General features: G+C 48.5%; 1 protein-coding gene across 6 annotated transcripts in view; it reads right to left on the bottom strand.

Annotated features, from left to right (window-relative positions):
* CROCC (ciliary rootlet coiled-coil, rootletin) overlaps nt 1-21,454 on the bottom strand; it is a 644,212-nt gene that overhangs the window by 384,482 nt on the left and 238,276 nt on the right. For all 6 annotated transcript variants that reach the window (XM_069611116.1, XM_069611117.1, XM_069611118.1 and 3 more), the window contains 4 exons: nt 20,691-20,936; nt 19,642-19,841; nt 14,056-14,238; nt 3,851-3,995 (listed from right to left, as the gene is read on the bottom strand). In XM_069611116.1, the coding sequence (XP_069467217.1) occupies nt 3,851-3,995; nt 14,056-14,238; nt 19,642-19,841; nt 20,691-20,936 (774 nt within the window). The remainder of the gene's footprint in view (nt 1-3,850; nt 3,996-14,055; nt 14,239-19,641; nt 19,842-20,690; nt 20,937-21,454) is intronic.

Raw genomic sequence — 21,454 nt, 5'->3', positions numbered from 1 at the left:
GCACACCCGTGCAAACATGTACACTGGACACTCCCACACCAACCCACACGAAGAACATACTCAGTGCTATGACGTAGGCGACGGACACACCCACGGACGTGCATCTTTATTATTTTTCACATAGGCTTTTCAAAATGCAGAAACGCAAGACGCATAATGAACTCATCTAAAAAGCTTGCTCACGCTCCATAATGAGAAATATAACGAAGACACGATACTGGGGATGAAGCAATATGGTACCATAACCTAAAGAACCTGTGTATCAACTGGCTCCACCTATGCACCAGACCCAAGTAGGCCGCAAGCAAAATCTTCCATGAACATTGAACGAGCAAGAGTTTGGTTGCTGACCCTGCAGAATGAGCCCGGCGAAAGCAGACAGTCAAGGGCACAATGTTGCAAACTCGTATACCGCAAGCCGACGCCAAGGTCACACCTGCAAATTAAGCCAGGCACACAGTGGGAAATGCAATATTAATTGTGCAGAATTCTGCCTCAACCACGGTCCCACCTCACGTGACCAAGCCGAACCTGATAGGGTGCCAAGCCCAGGAGGAAGGAAGGCGCCTGGATCCCCCATCTCAAGACACAGGCAGATACAATTAAGCGACTCAATGGACTGCGGCGGTGGGAGTAGTCGGCCTTCCAGCACATGAATAAATCCTCACATTGTCTGCACATACCCATAGTGAAACATTGTTGCAAATGACAGGTGCACCGCAAGCTGGGAACAGCGATGCTCCCAGACTGGGGGGCTCGCGGGTGGACCAATCAGCACATGGGGCTCTTATCACTGACGCCATTAACATTGACCAATCCTCAGGGGTCTTCATGTAACAATTTTTATGTATCAAATTGAAGGGACAACCCAAGTATACCACCTGACTGACCCTTAACCACTAACAACGTTCTCTATACGTATGCCATACTAACCCTACCACTCGGGGAACCAATCCAGGGTGGCGATAGGTTTTTTGCTAACTTTCTCAGGTGACGCAAGCAGCGCGTCATACTAAGGTAAAAAGGGCATGCTAGCCCCACGACGAAGAGAGAGTGTCAGGACGGACGCGTACGATCCTCGACCCATCCCTGCCGTTTTGTTTAATAAACAGCAGAACCACCTTGCTTCTTGCGTGTGTCTCATACTCTATCTCTTTTTTTGGGATATACGGGAGGAGTTGGGGCCTCCCTGCCCGGAGGTCCGCGGACGGCCCAGCCGACCCCAGGAGAATTTCCCCCCGACACTATGCTGACAAAAACCTAATGTCTGCCCTTTCTCTTGTACAAAAGTGTAAAAAGGAGAAATGTATGCAAAAGGAATAATCAGTGTTCAAATAATAAATAATGTGGCCGATCCAGCTCTCCTCCCCACGTTAGGCCTCACAGGGTAAGGCGATCCTTGTAGGCAAGATGACACACTATGGCTCGGTTTCCAACACAGTACACAGTTCAAAACCGTGGATCGCGGCTCACCTGGCCTTCCACGTTAAAGTCTCTTTCTCGGACTTCAAAATGTATGCTTCAACCAAAACGTTCACAAAAGGTCCCCCTCTGCCGGGCTCAAACCTTTCACGATAAAGTTAAACACAAAGTTGCAAGGGGGGGGCTCCCTTTCCCAAGCTTAAGACACTTCGGGTCTCCCTCAATCGGGCTCAGACCCCTTTCGGATGTCAAAGTCTTTCGCATGCGAGTGATTGTCTTACAGACTACTGCAGGACCACTTCGACTCAACATTCACTATTTTACTTTTACTCTTGCCGTTTATTTGCCTTTTAGCTTCAAACAATATACATTTCACTGAGACTTTTGAATGGGCTACTTCCTTTCACTGGACCAATTTAGTATCGCTGAACTTGCAGCTGTATTTTACATTGAAGTTAATTCACAGGTGTGCCCTTCTTCACGTCTCATCCACATGGGTGCAGCCTTTGCTTGTGATATGATGTTGCTACTTTATTCACTTTAACACACACCGGTCTCTCAGGTCGCTTGCCAACTCATAGGCTGTGTGCACTTTTCTTGTTTTGCGGTTTCCAATTTTCAAGTCAAGGTTAGTATCACAGGCTTGGCCTTGCCTCCAAACTCTGACGTTCCTCCGGGAGGGTCATTGGGGTCCTTGAAACACAATGCAATCTTCACTTGTGGGATCCGCCTTTCTCTACGTGTCTTTCGTGGTTTGTCGGAGGCAAAGACCTCAAGCAGGGAAGCCTTGTGGTTTTCGGCCTGCTGCTCTCGTCCCCTGGTCCGTTGCTCTGCTCCAGTAGGTGTTCCTTCGTCCTGGAAGTTCTGCTCGTTCACGTGTTCCGCCTTGCTCAGAGTGTGTCTTTAGGTGTTGCCTCTTATCCGTGTGAGGAGCGCTAGCTGGTATCGGGTGTATGCACTTAGGGTAAAGTGCCTGACTTTGCCTGACCCAATTAATAGGACATGTCCAGTTGATGTAAGAGAGTTAGTCTGGGTAGTCTTAGTCACCCTCTTCCTCTGCACAGTGTTTGTTCAAAAAGGGGCAGGGGTAGGGTCGGGGGTGTGGTGTTGGGACTTCGGTAAATCCTAAAGCATAGGATGAGGTAGATAAACAAAATAGGGGGAATACCGCGTCTCACCATCAGCTATCTCACCCTCACTGCCCGAAGACCCCTCACCCAGGTGATCCTCCCACACTGGTCCATCCCCAGGAACTGGATCCAAAAGCGATGGCCATGTCCTGGCCACCTGGACGACAAGTCCCAGAGGACTAGCGGATGAGACAACCTTTGGTTTCTCAAAGTTCTGTTAATGTTTGCAATTAGTTCATTAAAGTCAGAAGGAACTAACAAACCAAATAACAATGAAACCTGTTAGAAAGAAATCTCTGGCATATATACTACCCAGCAGTATTCCCATGGACGTCAAAATGCATCTGCTGAAAGCTGGAGGGATTTCTATTCAAAACCAAACCCAGTATCTCCCAGGGAACCAGGATGGAGTGGAGTGTTGATGAAGCATAATTATACACTTTACAAACGGAATAGTATGTAGGTGCCTGAAACTAGTCCTATAAACCAACTATACGGTGCTCATTTATCTCCTTTAGAAAGCAGGGATGCTCAGTGGTCCTGCCTGGATTGGAAACTGTGACCCCAGGCCACAAAATATGCATTCGCCATTTGCAAGTGACAACTCTCTCTTGGCGAGAAACAAACAGTGTGCTGTTTTCATGCGGAGCACTGCAGTTCATGCCAGGCTAGCAGCTTGCACCTTGAAATGTTTACCCCTCTGTGATCTTCAGATTACATACAGATCTTTGCATTAGATATATTAGTGCACTGAGCTTCTTCGCTTGCTTGGCTGCATTTCGCTTCTATGAGCTCAATGATTGAATAAATAAAAACTCTGCCTCTCTGAAGGAAGTGGACTTGAAATATTCCCATATATGAAGAGCCACCCATAGGTACTTTTACAGGCACTTCTAGAAGAATTAACACAGGACACGTCCCCTCTGTCGGCCACTTGAACAAAACTGACAAAGCAGGGGAATCAGTGATGGATGCCGCTAGACTGCTATTGACAAAGGCCATCAGAAATCACCAGAAGCCCTCAAAACAATGCACCCTTTACCTTGTTCACTTTAGAATAATACATGCTTTACAAATATCACTGGTGCATCTCAAACTTGGGCACCCAAATGTATTCACTCTGATTAGGTGGGTTACTCTACAGGGCAACTTAAGATGACATCAATGGTTCTAGTGTAGCTCTGCAGATTAACGGCCCAGCTATCTATATGTCACACACATTCCTACTTCAATTTTATTTGGCTAAGGGTAACTGGATGTTTTTGGAGGCTGCCCTACAGCATAGGATAAGGTGTCACCTTGGACAAAGCCTCAGCAAGGTCTGCCTTCTCGTTCTCCGAAACCTCCCTCTCAAGCGTGGCTTTGCTCAGCGCTTCCTTCACCAGAATCAACTCCTTCTTCAGGCTCGAATGCTTCACTTCCAGCTGTTCCAGCAACTTGTGGCTGTGAGGAACAAAGAGACATATCACACAAAACCCAATGTCATTTGGGGTCACCATCCGATCACAATACACTGAGTAATAGCGTGCCCATTGCTAACACAAGGCCCTGTCCTGCAAGACCCAACACACACGTTTTTGTTTTTTGAAAACCCTATCATTGTCCTGATGAAGGCCGCATACCTGACACACCTCAGTTGGTGACGATACAGCCGACACACCATGTCGACTTTCCCATACAGCAAACGCCAGCACTGTTCTATCAAGATAGGCCATACACTAAGGAAATGAACTGCAACATGATACTGTAACTTAACGATGTCCATTTTCCTTGTGTCTAGAACGTTGTTGTTTTAATCTGTTTGTAAAAAGTGTTATGTTAAATGTTTATGTCCTATTGGGCCAAATGAATGTGTAAAAATGAATTATTTATGAATAAGTCTTTCGCTCAAGAAGGATCCACATAGGGTTGGTTTGTACTAAAATAATTGTACAGATACACACTGTGTACAAAATAACTAACTAGAGTGTCTGGGTACTTACCATACAGCAGAACAGAGGAGAGTGTGACCAAATATAGCCTTGACGATGTATTGCTCAGAGTGTCAGCCAGAGAATTGAGTTCCCCTGGAACACATTGCTATGTTAAGAACATGTTTCTCTTCGGTGCCCACTTCCATATTTTTTGGGATAGCTTGGACAGACTTTGAGAGGTTGTGCCTCCTTGCTTGTTCAGATAGAACATGGCCGTGATGCTGTCTGTGCAGACTTGCACTGTTTGACCCTTGAGATGTTGCTGAAAGGCCTGAAGAGCCTTGAGGACTGCCAAGAGTTCTAGAAAGTTGATAAGTCTTTGGGCAGTAGCGTGTGTCCACTGGCTGTGGGCTTTGTGGTGGAGGAAGTGGTCCCCCATCCAGTGAGTGAGGCGTCTGTAGTTAGGATCGCTTGTGCTGGTGGAGCGCAAAAAGCTTTTCCTTTTAACAGGTTGTCCTTGGACCACCAGCGAAGAGCCTGAACCAGGGTTAGCAAAACAACCACTAGATTGTCCCACTGTCCGCTTGCCTGAGACCACTGTTTCACTAACCATTCCTGCATTGGACGCATGCGTATGCGCGCATGTGGAACCAAGTGAATGCATGAAGCCATCATCCTGAGCAAGTGCATTGCTTTGCGTACAGTTATCTGGGGACAGACCTTGTAGGGAGGTACCTGCAACACCATGTTCTGTACTCTCTCGTTTGAGTGGAAAGCCAGTTCCTCTCTTGTGTTTAGGTTAGCCCCTAGGAATTGTTTTATTTGGCTGGGGGCTAGCGTTGATTCCTTCTCATTGATGGAGAAACCCAGATTGAATTGAAGATTTATTGTCTTGCGTATTTAATTGGCAAATTTGAGGAGTTTGCCCGGTGATTAGCCAGTCATCCAGATAAGAGTATACCAGGATGGACCTTCTGCGCAGGTGTAATGCCACTACTGCAAGCACCTTTGTGGACACTCTTGGTGCTGAGGCGATGCTGGTAGTGTACTCCCGCCATCCTGAAACGCAGATATTTTCTGTGTGCAGGGTGCATTGAAATATGAATGTATGCATCTTTCATGTCCAACGTCGCCATGTGGTCTCCCTATTTTAGGAGTGGAATCACCTCTTGGAGCGTGGTCATACAAAACTTTTGGGGTTTCACATAGTTGTTTGCAGAGCGCAAATCTAATACTGGGTGCATGGTAAGGTCTTTCTTTGGCACAAGGAAGTACATTGAACAAATGACCTTGTTTACTCCCAAGAGCGGAGGAAGGGTGGGCGCATGTGAATCTAAGCAGATACAATCATCAGAAATGCTATTACGGTAAGTAATGCATGTCTTCTGATGCTTGTTACTCTGCTTAGAATCACATGCTGTGCATAGACTCGCAAGCAGTACCCAGAGATGGTGATGGGATGTGTGAAGGAACAGAAGCAAAGAGATGTCTTTGTCACAGGTTTCCCCCTTTCTCACCTGTTTTCGTTGTCTGATGACTTCTTTAGGAGGAGTCTTCTTTCAATGGTTCGGGTCTTATACAAGCCCGCTCGGCCGTCCTCAGCTTCCAGTGTTCGTTCAGCTTCGATGTCCGGGATCAAGGGAAAACTCCAGGAAATTCAGAAAAAAGGATATGGAGCATGCGGAGGCGGTGCAGGGATTCCGGGAAGGGCTGGATAAGAAGGTGGGAAGGTAGATTGGAAGAAGGGGTTCCAGGTACCAGGAAACAACAGAATAATACAAGGGAGCGTACGGAGCACACGTCCAGTCACAGCTAACAGCAGCGTTGAGACGCGCAGGGCCGCGGGGGTGTGGCCTTTTTATAGAGTACGCTGCATAGAACGTGAAGACTGGTGAGCAGCGTTCTGTGCTTGCTGCCATGTTGGTAGTATTATGGAGTGTAATCCCCGACGTGTCAGGGACCAGGGCAAGTTTGATGGTTCATGACAGTCTTAGCACTGCTTGTCCCACCCGAGAGTCAGACCTAGAGTGTGTATCTAGGCAGTAGTGTTGTGTAAAGGTATGTACAGAACTCCAGATTGCTGTTTACAAATGGACTCAGGAGGAACATTTGCAATGAATGCTAAGGAAGCCCCAGTGCCCCGAGTAGAGTGCGCTGTAGGCTTGAAGGGCAGATCTCTCTTGGCAAGAGTGTAGCACAGTTTGATGCAGTTTATGATCCACTTTCAAATGGCTGATTCAGAGACAGGGTCCCCTTCTTTACCAGCTGCCACTGAAACGAAAAACTGGTTGGTCTTTCTTAGTGGTTTTGTTTTCTCCAGATAATATATCACCGCTCTCCTCCCATCAAGTGTGTGGAGGCTTCTTTCTTCCACATTAGTGGGGTTCTGGAAAAAGGTGGGTAGTTCTATCGATTGGTTCACATGGAACATTGAAATAAATGTAGGCACAAACCGTGGGTGAGTGCGCAGAACCACCTTATCCTTGTAGATCGTGACAAATGGGTCTTGAACTGAAAGGGCCTACTGTTCACTAACTCTCCTTATTGATGTAACTGCCACCAGGAAGGTGGTCTTGAAGGGGAGTGCTTTAAGGCTAGCCTTATGCATAGGTTCAAAGGGAGGTCCTGTTAGTCTAGTCAGTAAAACATTCAGGTCACATCCAGGAGCTGGGTTGGCGATTGTGGGACGAAGTCTTTTAACCCCTTCCATAAAAGCCTTGATTACTGGAATTTTCCACCACAAAACCTTGTTCTGGGACCTGGTGTAAGCTGAAAATGCAGCCAAGTGGACCTTTAAGGAATTGAATACCAGGCCTGAATCTAGTAGGCGAGTCAGGTACAGGACAATATGTGTTGGGGAGCAGTCAATAGGATTCATGCTGTTGGAATTGCACCAGATGACAAAGCGTTTCCATTTATTGGAGTAGCAATGTCTGGTGTTAGGTTTTCGTGATTCGAGGTTGGAGGTGTCCGAACTCTATGGCCTCAGGAGCCAGGCTGCTAAGTTGAGAGTTTGCGTGCATGCATGAAGTGTCTTCCCCCCTGTCTTCTGACAGCATGCTGTACGGGCATGACAGCTTCCTCGCAGGTGCGACTGACATTGCCATCAAGTGAGAGAACCAGGGTTGGCAGGCTCACATCGGGGCCACCAGAATCATCGCGACTGGTTCCTGGTGCATCTTGTGCACTATCTCGTTGAGTAGGGGAGTCGAGGGGGCGGGGGGTTGTGTAAGCGTAGACAAATTTCCCTGACCATGTTATCCAGAGACCGTTTCCCTTGGAGCAGTTCTGTGGGTACCTGGAGGCGTACTCTGGGCATTGTGCGTTCTCCAGAGTTGCGAACAAGTTGATCTCTGGGATGCCACAGTCTGTGAAGACGTTGAGAACAATGTCATAGTGTAACTGCCATTCGTACTCTACGGGTAGTGGGAAGTCTCTGCTGAGCACGTCTGCCAGAGGATTGAGTTCCCCTGGAACGTGTTGTTACTGGAGGAACATCTTGTGTTTGAGAGCCCATTTCCATATGTTCTGTGACAGTTTGGATAGCCCTGGAGAGTGCGTGCTCCCTTGCTTGTTCAAGAAATACATGGCCATGGTACTGTCCATGAGGACTAGGACCGTCTTCCCCTGGAGGACTGTTTGGAATGCCTTCAGTGCTTTGAACACTGCTAGCAGTTCCAACAGGTTTATGTGGCTGGTTGTTACTGCTGGGGACCACATGCAGTGCACCGTCTGATGAAGGAGGTGAGGACCCCCCCACCCCGTCAGAGATGCGTCGGTGGTGAGAGTGGCTTCTACTGTGGAGATGGTGAAGGTCTTCCCCTGCAATAGGTTTTCCCTTGACCACCACTGCAGAGACTGAACGAGGGCTGCCGAGATGACCACTAGATCGTCCCATTGTCCGCTGGCCTGACACCATTGGTTCGCCAGCGACTCTTGCAACGGGGCGCATGCGCAGACGTGCGTGAAGAACTAGGTAGATGCATGAGGCCATCATCCCTAACAGTCGCATGGTTTTGCGTACGGTCACCTTGCGATTGGCTACATAGTGAGGGATCTGGAACAGCATGTTTTGAACCCTCTCGTTGGAGGGGCAGACGAGCCCGTCTTTGGTCCGATTTAGAGTCCCCAGAAATTGTTTGACATGGCTGGGGTCTAGGCTGGACTTTTTCGCGTTGCTCGAGAATCCCAGACTGAAGAGGAGATCTACTGTCTTCTGGGTATTTCATAGGCATGTTCCATACGAATCCCCCGTTATTAGCCAGTCGTCGAGGTAAGGATAGACTGGAATGGACTGCCTTATGCCAGAATCCGCCCGCCGTCTCTGCTGCATCCAATGTATGTTTTAGGATGTTGTGCGTCACCTGTCCCTCCCGAGACAAATCGGTAGTAGGCGTGATCGCACCTGTTCAGGCACTTCTTGGAGGCCTTCCTGGAGCAGGTTCCACTGCACATCACTATAACTTACAAGAAGGGTTGAATGATTAGCAATTCTTGTCGAATATGCAGTCGAAGTGGTGATGTGTTTGCCAAGGGCATACCATTTATTGCAGTCTTTGTCGGGTGGTGCTTCTGCAGTAGATAGTGGTCCCCAGCCCTCCTCCTGGTGGTAGTGACAACCCGGGAGTCTGGAGTGGCATGTCCTCAGATGTACAACGGGTCAGAAGGAGAGGGGGATACAATATCTCCACTCAAGGGTTCACAGCCCTTATAAGGCGTTTTTTGATAGAATTTAACAGGGGGATTGCCTGACTTGGGGTGGGGTTTCTCTTTCAGATTGTCCTCAACAAAGTCAGTGTCTTGAACAGCTTCCTGCGTGGCAATTTGCGAATGTTCTGCAGCCCTTTTTAGGATTGCATTAAAAGCCATCTGATCGTCAATAGGCGATGCCTGCCTCTGTGGAGGCGAGGAGGGAGGATCCAAGCAAAGGGCATCTGGGTCAGGAGTATGAGTGGGGGAAAGCCAAGGTGCTTCCTCTAGAGGCTGATCTCGACACCAATCTGGGCACTGGTCAGGTGTGTCTTGGCCAAAAGGATGGTCTTCCTGGCCATAGGGATCCTCATTGACCTCTTCAGGATCTGAGAGTTCAAATACTTCTTCCTGTGGAGTATGACTTGAAAGCTTTTGCACCTTTGGTAAACTAGGGCAGGCATCTTCCTCCCTAGGTCTTTTAGGGGTTGTACATTTTTCTGAGCAATCCACAAACTGTGAAAGTTTGTCCATATATCTCTCAAACCTCACTCTGGTCCAAAGGGTTGAACCAGATGGATCAGGAGGGGGAAAGGACTCTCCAGAAGGACAGGGGTCCCTAGAAGGAAGTGACTTATCAGACAAAAGTCTTAGCTCTCTGGGCTGGGACCTTTCTGAATAGTCCTCTAGACGAGAGGATGTGCTTTGTGGTCTATTCACCGCCGAAACAATAGCTGCAAGACTCTTGCGTAGTTCCGGTGGATGAGAGGGAGATTTTGACACACCTGCAGGCGTCGTCATGGATTTCAGCTCTGCTGAAACCTTGGGGGCTGACACACTTTTAGACGGCGTGTCAGCGCTCGTGTGTTTTTTTAGAAGAGATGCCCTTATGGGTTGAATGCCTGAACGCATGCCGAGAGGGCAGCCGATCGCGAGGATCGGTAGGTGCCGTCTAAACTTTTTTCGGCGGGCCTATTGGCATCTGATGCTTCCTCAACGTATCCGTCAAGGGAGCCCGTGGGGATGAATGCTTAGCCTACGATGGTGAGGGTGTTCCCCTGTCGCCGGGCTGTGACCTCCCATTAGCAGTGCTGGCGGCCTGCCTGTTGGGGCTGGGGACGGGCAACTGGTACCCAGCCTGTTCCGCAGAAAGGTCTATGGCCTCCACATCGGAGCCATGGCTGCCGCTAGAATCCTTGATGTCGGCGACGGCACCTACAGGCAAACCACACTTGGCCTGCGTCACGTAGGCCGCCCACCTCTTCCGCATATTCTTTAGCATCTTTGGGCAAGACTTGCAGGACTTCTCGTTGTGATCACAAGATAAGCACCTATTGCACTTGGGATGGGTGTCCTTCCAAGGGTATTTTCCGTTACAAGACAGACACAATTTAAAAGGAGTCCTCTCCATAGCAGAGGTAAGGGGTGGCAGCCAGACCAGAAAGTGAAAGAGGGGGAAAGAAAATGCATTCTCAGAGAATCAAACCCCGGGTCCCCACTCTCCCTACTGTATAGGCCAGGCCTGGCCGTAGGGCCGAGGCCACACGGTCGACAGCATCAACCGATGCTCCAGTCGCCGAAAGCCGTAGACGTTTTCAGCAAAGGGGTCCACAAAGCAGCCGTCAAAGATGAAAGTTGGTGATTAGACTACCACCGGTCGTGGGACAAAGAAATTATGATTTTGCAACATAACTCTTTTGATATCCACATAAGGCGACCAACTAGTTGGGCAGAAAAAAACAATCTGAGGGACCTCGACGCATGAGGGATTTTGGGTACACTGCACGTCGCGTTGGGGATAGTGTTGCAGGCATGCCCATGTCGACGTCTCCTTTAGTTCCTCAAAAGAAAGATGCAATACTCCGCGATTACCACTAGATGACGGACTATATGCACAGCATGTGATTCTAAGCAGATTAGCAAGCATCAGAAAAATATATATAATAAAACAGTTGATGTGTGTGTATGGGTATTCTGGGGGTTGGCTTCAAGTGAGCTCGGGGTTGCAATTGGTTGATTGATTTGTATGGACTCATAAACTAATGTAAAGATGGATTTCTAAAATCAGGCCTGGTGGGCAGATTTTGGGAGGCCACCCTTGTTATTGTGAACAGGGAGCTGTGAGAGTTTACCCAAATCCCAATCAAGGAAGTGTGGAGAGCAGCCAAGGCTTAGTCTCAGGAGAGTGTAAGCTTGCATGGTCAGGGGCGCTCAATGAGTCCTCATAGAATAACATTCAATAATTCAGCTTAGACAGTCAGTTATACAAATACAATGATTTATTTTGGCCTTTAGAACACATTCAAAAATGAAACTAGCAGGTAGTAATATCACATAATACTCTATGACACAAATATATACTATCACCAGTATGTTCACTCACTGTACATCAAATAACTTTCCATGCAAAACAGGTAAGTAATACAGATGTGCAATTCAAATAATGAGAAACAGTCACAAGTTCAATTCTATATACTTTAGAACTCCAACACAAAGATGCATGGGGTCTAGTGCCCAAAAGTTACAAGATCCAACACAAGGTTTCTCGCAGGTATGGGTTCCCTAGAGGGATGCAATGGACTTGTGGTGGTGTTTCAGAATAGTTTCAAGCTATTTAAAAGTTAAACAACAAGTTACAAGATGACAGGTATGCTCTCATCTCCATTCCATACCCAGGTCTAACACGGAGGCAGGAGACTTGGCTTAGCTTCAACAACCAAAGTTAAGTAAGAGGGACGTAGGAATGTGTTCCCAATGTTATCCTATGGAGGACGGGGTCATGGGCGGTGTTCAGGCACTGTTATGCTTACCTCCCTGATTCCGTCTTTCCCAGGAATCATGATGGGTCGACTAGGGGTCACTGGGAGGGCGGTGTTACATCCTTTGTTCCAATGAGAGGTGCCCAGAGGGTGCAGGTTTGAGGATTCTTTCGGTCGGGTGCAACTGCAAGATGCAAACCCTGTCCGCGAAAAAAATTCAGATTCTAATGATGCACTTCAGGACACTTCAGGGGATGGAAAAAAGTGAGTTTCAGTGAATATCACCATTTGCAGGCAAAGGCAGGCATCCTTCCAGTCGGGTCACAGAAGCTGCCCCAGGGCCGGTTCCCTTGAGGATAGGAAGCTGGAATTTTGGGAGAAGGCGACTGGTGCTACAAGCTGGCGCCCACCAAAGTTCCAGGTTTGAACGCAGAACTGCAACGCAACTGGTGAGGTAGCCCACAAGGGAACTGGTCAGGACACCGGGCAATCCAGGGGCACTTTTGATGGCTCTGAGGGGCTGGATCCTCGAGAAGGCGTCAAGACTAGTTGGCCCACTAGTCCAAGGGCTGAAGCAACAACAAGGGTCTTCGGAGATCAGTCAGAGGAGCCAGGCCTTACTGGGCCAGTTGCTGAAGAGGATGCTGGCCCACTGCAGAAGCCGTCCATGGATCCTCAATGGCTGCTCTTCTGGCTGCAGGAGTCCTTTTATCCAAAATCCGAGCTGTAAGCAAGTGCAAGCCCATCGATGGTAAGGATCTGCACCATTCAAACAGCCAGTAGTTGACCAATCAGGGAAGACTGCTACTTTCACATCTGCCCTAGTAGCAGATTTTATGGCACATGTGATGTGGACTGAGATTAGACAGCCCAAGCTAGATCGATGTAAAAGTATCTGCATTGGACTGTACTGTAAGGTGTTGTGTGCAATGTTAGAAAGTACAAGAATTAAAAAGGGAAACAAAGTTTCCCAGTACTGATAGACTGAAGGACTGATCAGCTTCCCCATAAAAGATTGGCAAACGGCAAGAGAAGTGAAGCTGAAGGCTTCACGTCCCTTCAAAAAGTCAGGACAGGACCACAAACAGAGCAAAATGAATGGAATTCCATAGAAAACTATGGAGGGAATTTGGGAAAAATAAAATATCTTTCCCAACAACTCACATTGGGAACTCAGTGGTACATGCTTCTACAGAGGCACGTGACCCTTGCTGAAAGTCCATGTGAACTTTGTGAAGGTGTGTGAACATTTCATGATCCTTTGACATCACTATTCTGTGCATTGCCTATGCCCTGAAAAGCTATTTGAATGTACTTCCCTGGAAATATCTAGTTTTTATTACTCTTGCATAACTTTACTATAAAGCTATAAAGAATACATGTTAAGAGACATAGTGAAAACATTGCCTTACTGTGCATGTAAAGCAGCTCTCTGCTTCTCAAGAGCTGCCTTGAATGCTGATCCACTCTATCGCACAGAGAGTCAGGATAACTCAGAGGAAAGACCCCATAAACCAAGTAGGTTTGTATATGTGGCCCATAGAAAAGAGGCCAATGAAACACCTCCCAAACCCTGGTACTTGTAGATCACTTTCCCGTTTATCATTGCAAAACTACAAGTACCATAAAATAGAGGAAAATATACAAAACTGGTTGAGCTACTCACACCTAAATAGTCTTGAGCCGTGAGTGTCTCTTCTCTGATCCGGCAATGCTTGGCCTTTTGCTAAAACCATTTATGGCCGACACAGAAAATGGTCAGACAGGAGGATCCGAAGGAAGGACAAAGGATACATACACATAAATGAGCATACACCCTGAAAAATCTACAACGGCTCTAGGCAGCTCAAGCATACATTAAGATCTCTATTTAGCCTCTGTTCATATCTTATTTAAATTATCCCTTGCACTATGTATGCCTTCCCTATCTTCCAACTTGTTTTATCCTATTAACGCCAATACCTGCCCCCCGCCTCACCACTCCGTGATGAAAGGGCTAGGTACCAGAGTATCACACCTCACCTTTCACCTTCCCTGCAGTTCCACTCTGCATTTTAAAGTCCCAGTATAACCCCCAAGCTACTGTCACCTTCCTCAACCATAGACTCATTCCTTTTGCCATTAAGAACCTCCCTTACTCACCCTCGCTCAATCTCCTTCTGGGCCCGCTCCTTGTCCTTGCCAATGTCGTCCTTCTCGTCCTCCAGGTTTTCTCGCTGGCGTTGCAGGTCGCTGTTGGCCAGCTGGAGCTTCTCATTCTCCTGCTGGAGAGCCTCCATCTGCTGCTGCAGCCCCTGCAGGGATCGCTCCAGGGAGCTCTTCTCACTGAAGGGACAGAAAGAGAAGTGTGGGAAGAGAGAGTACAGTCAGCAGGCCTACACCTGCCAGGACAGAATTCTTAATGCATATGGCCTACACTACCATTCTCATGAGTACTGTGCAGTAAGATCCAACTGGCATAGAGCCACCTCACTGGATGTCAGGCGTAGTCTCCCAGCACTATCTTTGGGGTCTCGGGCTAATGTTCCTAATCCCACTCAAAGAGGCAATCCATACACTGGACAAGTAATTATGGCCACCTCGTCAAGGGCATCACAGTTAACAAGATTACCAGATAACACAATATTACTTTGGAGAAGGTCATGGCCACATACATTTTGAAAATACCTTCATATCCTGTAAAAGGAAAGTAAGGTATTGGTACAAGTTACATGTAGTTTTGTTTTTAGAAGTCCTAACTCTTAGAGGGGAGTTTTCTTGGGGATTCATGCTATCTGGTGGGGTCAACCATGGCCTCAGAATAACAGGTTTATAATAGGAAGCCCTGTAGGAACCATACACCCTGTATTACCGCAACCAGGACTTAAGCTTGTGTAACATCATGTCTCCTTTATGGGGCATTGTAAGGCAAGTGTGTTTCAAATGTGCATGACTAAAAATAATCCCTGGGCCCCAACTTAATTGAAGTATCCCTCTGCGCAGGTGCTGCTTGAGGGACCCTTCAAAACAAAACCGATATTGATTCTAGGAACAGCAAAAGCAGAGTGCCGTTATTCAGTTCAAAACAGCCCAACCCTCACTCAGGAGGGTAGAACCAGCCACTGCTCAGTGACCCTCAAACCAAGTACCTGGTTGATCCTGCCCCTGAAAGCAGTACCCAGTGAAAAGGAGTGGCACTCTGCACCAAGCTGTACCATTGTCACTCAGTTTTTCAGAGCTCTGAGCCTCAATGCCAGGAGGGGTGCTCCACCGCTGATCATTGGCGTGGCCCACACTTCCTTCTTGGGTGATTCGCATGTGGAGGGTCAGCGCAGCCTAATCACGGCCACCCATGTTGCATCTAACCCTATGTGCCGCTCTCCAGTGAGGAAGGGACGTGCCTTGTGATTGCTGCTAGGCTTGCACGAGCGACCCCACGCGGAATTCCCCAGCCTGTCTGTACCCACGCCCAGGTGAAAGAACTTGTGGGGGTCCACCCGCCCCTGCTGCAGACAGTGCCAGGCCGCTCCTTGCCTACAGGGCCCAGCAGGGGAATATTGCCTAGAGAGGCCCCAGATGCTGTTGATTGTGCTAGGCCGGTCTCGACATACATGACCCGGCTAGCGAGAACCTTGAGAGACCCCTCCTTTTCACCAGGACAACTCTGAACTGCAGCTGACAGACAAACACAGAGTTATAGCTCTGGGGGGCCTCTCCATGCTGCTGCTGCTCTGGGACAACGAGCAGACGAGCACAAGAGCACCAGTGAGGCAAAGTGGACATTCAGGCAGCCCATGCCAGGCCAGGCTACCTGCCTGACAACTAAGAGCAGAGGGGTGGGCGGGAACACATAACACTGTGCAGCCGTGACAGCAGATCTGAAAGGCATCTCCCAGAGACCACTGACCTGCCCATGAAACAAACAGGGGGCACTTGGAATTCAGAGGGGATGCAAACAAATGCAGGTACGCAAACCCCCAACGCTGGAACAGAGACAACAAGGAGTCGGTGCAACTCCCACTCATAGGAGTTGAACCCCAAGCGGCTGAGCTGGTACACTTCTGCATTGCTGTCCCCCGGGAGGTGGACTGCTGAAATCCAAACTCCCTGCATCAGGGCCAATTCCCAGCTTGATACGGTCTCCCTACAGAGGACGGGGAGGGTGGTGGGTGGGGGTGTGTTAGCACAACGACTGGTGCCATCCTGCTTGTTCAGGTAAAACATTGTAGTAGAATTGTCAGTCATGACCAGAACAGACCTGTCCCTGATGACGCCAAAAATGCCTCGAGGGCCAGGCCCACAGCCACGAGCACGAGCAGATTGATATGCAGGAGGGCTTCCGTCCTGGACCATGCGCCATGAAGAGCATAGCATTCCAGAGGGTTCCATGTGTTAAAATCGTGGCAAAAATGGCAGTGAACACAAAATATCATGGCAAAAAGGGACACCCCCGCAACCCACGGACCCATTATACCATTTAAGGGGAGCGGGGGAATGGAGTACACCTTAAACGGGTCAAACCACAGCATTTTTTGCTGCAATTTTTTGTTCTGGCGACAGTTTTGCCACTGTTTTATCACTGCATACCCTCCAGAGTAACCCCCCAGCCTGAAAGAGAGGAGTCCGTTGTAACCACCTAGGTAGGCTCTGGTCGGGTGAAGGGGGCTCCCACTGAAACATTGCCATTCATCATCCACCGACGTAGATCCGATAGTATGAGCAGAGGTACTGGGATCCCAATTGGCTGCCAGGTGGAGCTGGAGGCACCTTATCTTGAGGCGAGTGTGCTGAAAAGTGAGCACGCAGGAGGCCATCAGGCACAGAATATTCTGGAACCACCACGCTGAGGTGGTCGAGTTAGCCAGAAAGTGTCACACTGCCTTGCGGAGGGACAGGAGCCTCTTGGGCATAGGGAACACCTGCTGAACCGTAGTGTCCCAACACACCCCTAGGAAGACCAGATCTTGAGATAGGCACAACTGTCACTCCCTCTGGTTGAGGGAGAACCCCAGCTGATGAAGGATATCCACCAATCTCTGGCAGGACTGCAACACCTCCTCGGGTGACCCGACCTTCACCAGCCAGTCATCCAATAAGGGTACAGCTGATCGCCCTCCAAGCACAGAAGGCCCGCCACTGCGTTCATCAACATCATGAAGACACGAGGGGCCGAGTTCAGGCCGAAGGGCCACACCTTGTACTGAAAGTGGTATGACATAATCGTGAATCGCAGAAAAGTCTGATACGGTTGGTAGATGGGTACATGCAGGTGCGCATCCTTGGGGTCCAGGGAACACATCCAGTCCCGTGAACACAGAGACTCAGCTATGTGTGCAGGATTCATCATCCTGAAGCGTTCCAGAGGTAAAGACAGATTTAGAATTGACAGGTCCAGGACAACCTTCAGGCCAACCTGGTTATTCTTGAGTAGTGCGAAAATCCTGGAATAGTACCCAGAGCCCTTGTCTGAAAGGGGAAGTCTCTGCGCTGGCTGCCAACTCTGACACCATCCGTGCTGAAAAAGGGACTGAGGTGAGGACACGGCCTCCTCAGGGCATTTCCAAGCCTGAGGCTGCGCCACACGCACTATACTAAATTCAAAGGGGAAGCTCAATTTTTCACTGCCAAAGGTTTCGGTACCATCCCCCTGTTGGGGGACGCCCACAAGGATGAAGGAAAGGGGACGGGATGTACGGATATGGAGGATACCATGTCTCACCCGATGAAACCATGACATCTCCCCTGAGGCCGTCTTCTCCCATGTAATCCTCCCTCATATAGACGCCCCTTGGGTCAGAATCAGGTAGCGGCTGCTGTCCCCTGGCCACACGGGAGGAGGTCCATGTGGGGAATCAGCGAGGACTCAGCTGGCTTCATCACAGTATATAAAGACTATATATTTTAAAGAACTCTTTTTAGCCTTTTAAGGTTTTTACATGCACCTGCTAAGCAATAGGTGTTATTAAAAGGTATTAGTAACAAGTATGTGTTGGGGTTACCTCTTTTTGTACAAAATATGGAACAGCTTGTGTACTGAAGCATAATTGATATATATCTATAACATTTGATCACTAAAAAGCCCCTACACCAGCATACCTTTGTCCGCCTTCCTTTGTGTGATGTTGTGGTTAACCAATTTCCTCCTTTTATAGGGGTTTGGGGCATTCATCACCTTTATTGGCCCATTTGCTATTTCAGTGCGGCACACCCAGAGTGATTCCAGGACGTGCGGTGAGCAGGGATGCCAGAGACAGATAAGGGGCAGAGTTGAGGACAAAGGTAAAAACTAGAAAAGTGTTTTTATTGTGCCCACCTACACCTGTCTCCCACTAAGAGCAAGTCGAACCACCTGCTCCCCACTACCACACTTGCATAGGAAATAATGATGGAGGTCGATGGAATTCTGATTGGAAGAGCGGGATACTGATCCTGATGCTGCTCAGTCCCCTAAAGTAAGTAGAGGGTGCCTCAACATGTGCACTCGCCACTATCCAATGGCTTGTGATAATTGACTCTTAGTGTGAAAGAAATAGTTTGCTGCGTGCCTGTGGAGATCTGAGAGGGCAAGTGACTTTTTATGGCTGGCTATTAGTTTGCAACTTTGCATTTCCACCCTAGAGTATAGGACCAGATTGGGACTACTCTGGTTCGTTGTTCCGAAGGTGGGCCAAGTGTGGGGAATCTCTGCAGTAGAGAATCTTCAGCAAATTCTGACTGTAACCAATTGATACCCTGGTCCATGAGAAGAGGGATGGTTGTTGGTGGTAGCTCATGTGTTCTGTTGGTCAGGCAGCCATTCCTGTGCAGATGAGGACAATCCTATATTAAGAGTGTCATTGGTATGCAAGTGCTAGTGTCCAATTCGCTGGAGGTGCAGGTTCATTGTCGAAAGATGCAGACCTTGGTCTCATTACAAGCATGCCGGTACCGTAGTTCCCGTAGTTCCCGGACCGCCATACTAGGTGCTCTGCTCGCGGGTGCCGTTTCTCCCACCAGGTTTTTCCTGGCGGGTGTAACAGCACCCGCGAGCACAGCACGTCGGATGCACCGGCACAACTCTGAATGTGCCGGCACATCCGACGTCCCCATCCCCATTCAGCCCTATGGGGCCCTTGATTTCGGCACCAGCAAATGGGCAATTACCGGGTCCGGCGAGCTCGGCATGACCCGGTTCTTGCCCATTTGCAGGTGCTGTAAAAAAATGCAACTCCGGCGGCACCGCCAGAGTTGTAATGATGCTCCTTGTCTGCATCATTAAGTCACTACATGGATTAAGTCGTTACCTGAACAGAGGCAGTTCAGGTAGCGACTTAATCCACGTAGTATGGACTTCTCCTTGTGCTTTCTACTCGACTGAAGTTTTAGTTTCTTAGTTCTGTTGGATGATGACACCATCAAGTATCTGGTGCTCTTACTTCTTCACATCAGACCCGCACACAGAAGGATTCAAGACTTTACAGTTGGGATTTGTGGTCACTACGTATATTGCAAAAAGTTAAACAAAAGCCCATTGCGCAGAGTGCAACTGGTCTACACCAAACAATAACAAAAGTGCTAACGCCCTACACTTGTCCAGTACAATGGGTGCCTGTGCAGTTCCTTCACCGACTAAGACCCAGAAGTGCTTGCATATATCCAGCCATATCAGTAACTGCCCTAACCACCTCTTTCCCCACCCCCATTCACAAACAGATCCTGAATGCATAGCCCCCAACAATTTCCCTTCCACAGAGCAAGACCTAGCAGTACCTGCACAGGACATCTACAGAGGAACGGAACCTGTTGGCTTCCCTGACGGCATCGTCTTTGCCAAGCGAGGAGCTGTCCACCTCGTCTTTCAGCTCCAGGATCTTCCGCTCCAAGGCCCGTCGTTCAGCATCATTCTCACTTAGTTGCTTCTTCAAGGACGTCAACAGACCCTGACTAGCTTCATAACGTCCCCGGATATCCTGAGAAGAAACCCCCACATGATATGTTACCTTCAATTAACCCACTAAAGCACAATGATCATCTTGGGATCATTAGCAACCATGTAACAACCTTACAAATGCCTGCATTCATTCCTGAATGTCACTGTACATGGAGAACATAGATGTGCAATGAGGACTCGTACATCATTGATAAACTCAAACCGGACCCTAGGCAAACACCAACAGTTCTCACATGGATTCCCAACAGTCTTTAAAGATACACACACACACACCCAGATATATCATATAAGACCCCACCTCACATTATACCTTTTACAATGCATCCTTGCATACCTACAGCTTGCATGCCAGCCCTTAAAAACCCTAGCCCCATGTACAGGTCACTTACAAACAACTGACTTGTAACCTTGACATTTGCACACTCAATAGTCATCCATCCGACCGTTCCAGGTGGAGGTTTCACACATCCCCCTCCGCCCTTTGCAGGGCTACAATCTGCAAATCAGACCCTTAAATACACAGGCTTTTACAGATACACAGGACCTTTACATTCAACCCTCACAAGCATAGGGCTTGCACACTTGACACCTAGATCAACTACTTCATATTGGCCTTTCAAAGATCTGCAGCTTTCACACGAGACTCAAAGCCTCCATGTTTGTATCCCAAACCCTTGTACACCCAGTTCCTACAAACAACAGATCTTTAGAGCCCCAAGAAGAGCACTTAAAAGGCCCACCCTTACACACTGGATCCTTACCCCCCCCCTTTCCTCCTCTCTTGATTCCGCCTTCTCCACCCTACCAGTGAAAATGACAGGTTTCCTCTAACATCCTAGAGGGACCCTCTCCCAGACCACCAACTTACCTGCACTTGCAGCTGCCGCTTCTGCAGTGCAGACTGAACGGCGGCCACTGTAGAATCAGCGAAGGCTGGCGACAGGCTACGCCGGGGGGAACGGCTGCGGTGCGGGGAGCGCCTTCTGAGGGGGGACGGTGTACGCATGCTGCAGGACAGGGCCCGAAGGCTGAGGCCAGGGCTCTCGCCGTCATCAGTGTCCGTCCTTTCGCTGGAGGTGAGCTGTATCCCACTGTCCGCATCACTCAAAACAGCCTGCCAAGAAGAAAGCACAGCAAATTATTGACAAAAAGAGGACAGCTGGGTCTCAGCTCAAACAGGTGCTACAGCTAGGTCAGATTAACAGAAAATTGTTAAACTGGGCAGCCTGAATCTAGGCTTATTAAAAACTCCTCCCTATTAAACTCATCAAACTAAGGTGCTGTCAGTATGCCTTGTGTCTGTTACAAAGTGGCTTGGTCTTGAGGCTTACTGCAAATACAGAATCAACAGAAGCCTGATGTTCTGCCTTGCTACGGATCTCTTCACGGCCGTAGGTCATTCTGATCTTCCGTGGAGCTTCGGCAATTCCGTCCCCTGCTTGTGGGTCATCAGAACGAAGCCAATCTTGCTTTATTGGAACTAATGCAATTGTTTTTTTTAATGTATTGTTTATTCTACATAACATGCCTTGACGATATTGCACAAATACAGAGTAAAAAGAAAAAAAAACACATCATCGTTTAAAATACAGTCTATCGAAAAACACATCAACCATGACACCTACCCCCCAG

Source organism: Ambystoma mexicanum, chromosome 8, assembly GCF_040938575.1.
Source record: "Ambystoma mexicanum isolate Mex_15411 chromosome 8, UKY_AmexF1_1, whole genome shotgun sequence".
NCBI classification, from domain to species: domain Eukaryota; kingdom Metazoa; phylum Chordata; class Amphibia; order Caudata; family Ambystomatidae; genus Ambystoma; species Ambystoma mexicanum.
The sequence above is the reverse complement of the archived record's forward strand: the minus strand, read 5'-3'. Positions and strand labels throughout refer to the sequence as shown.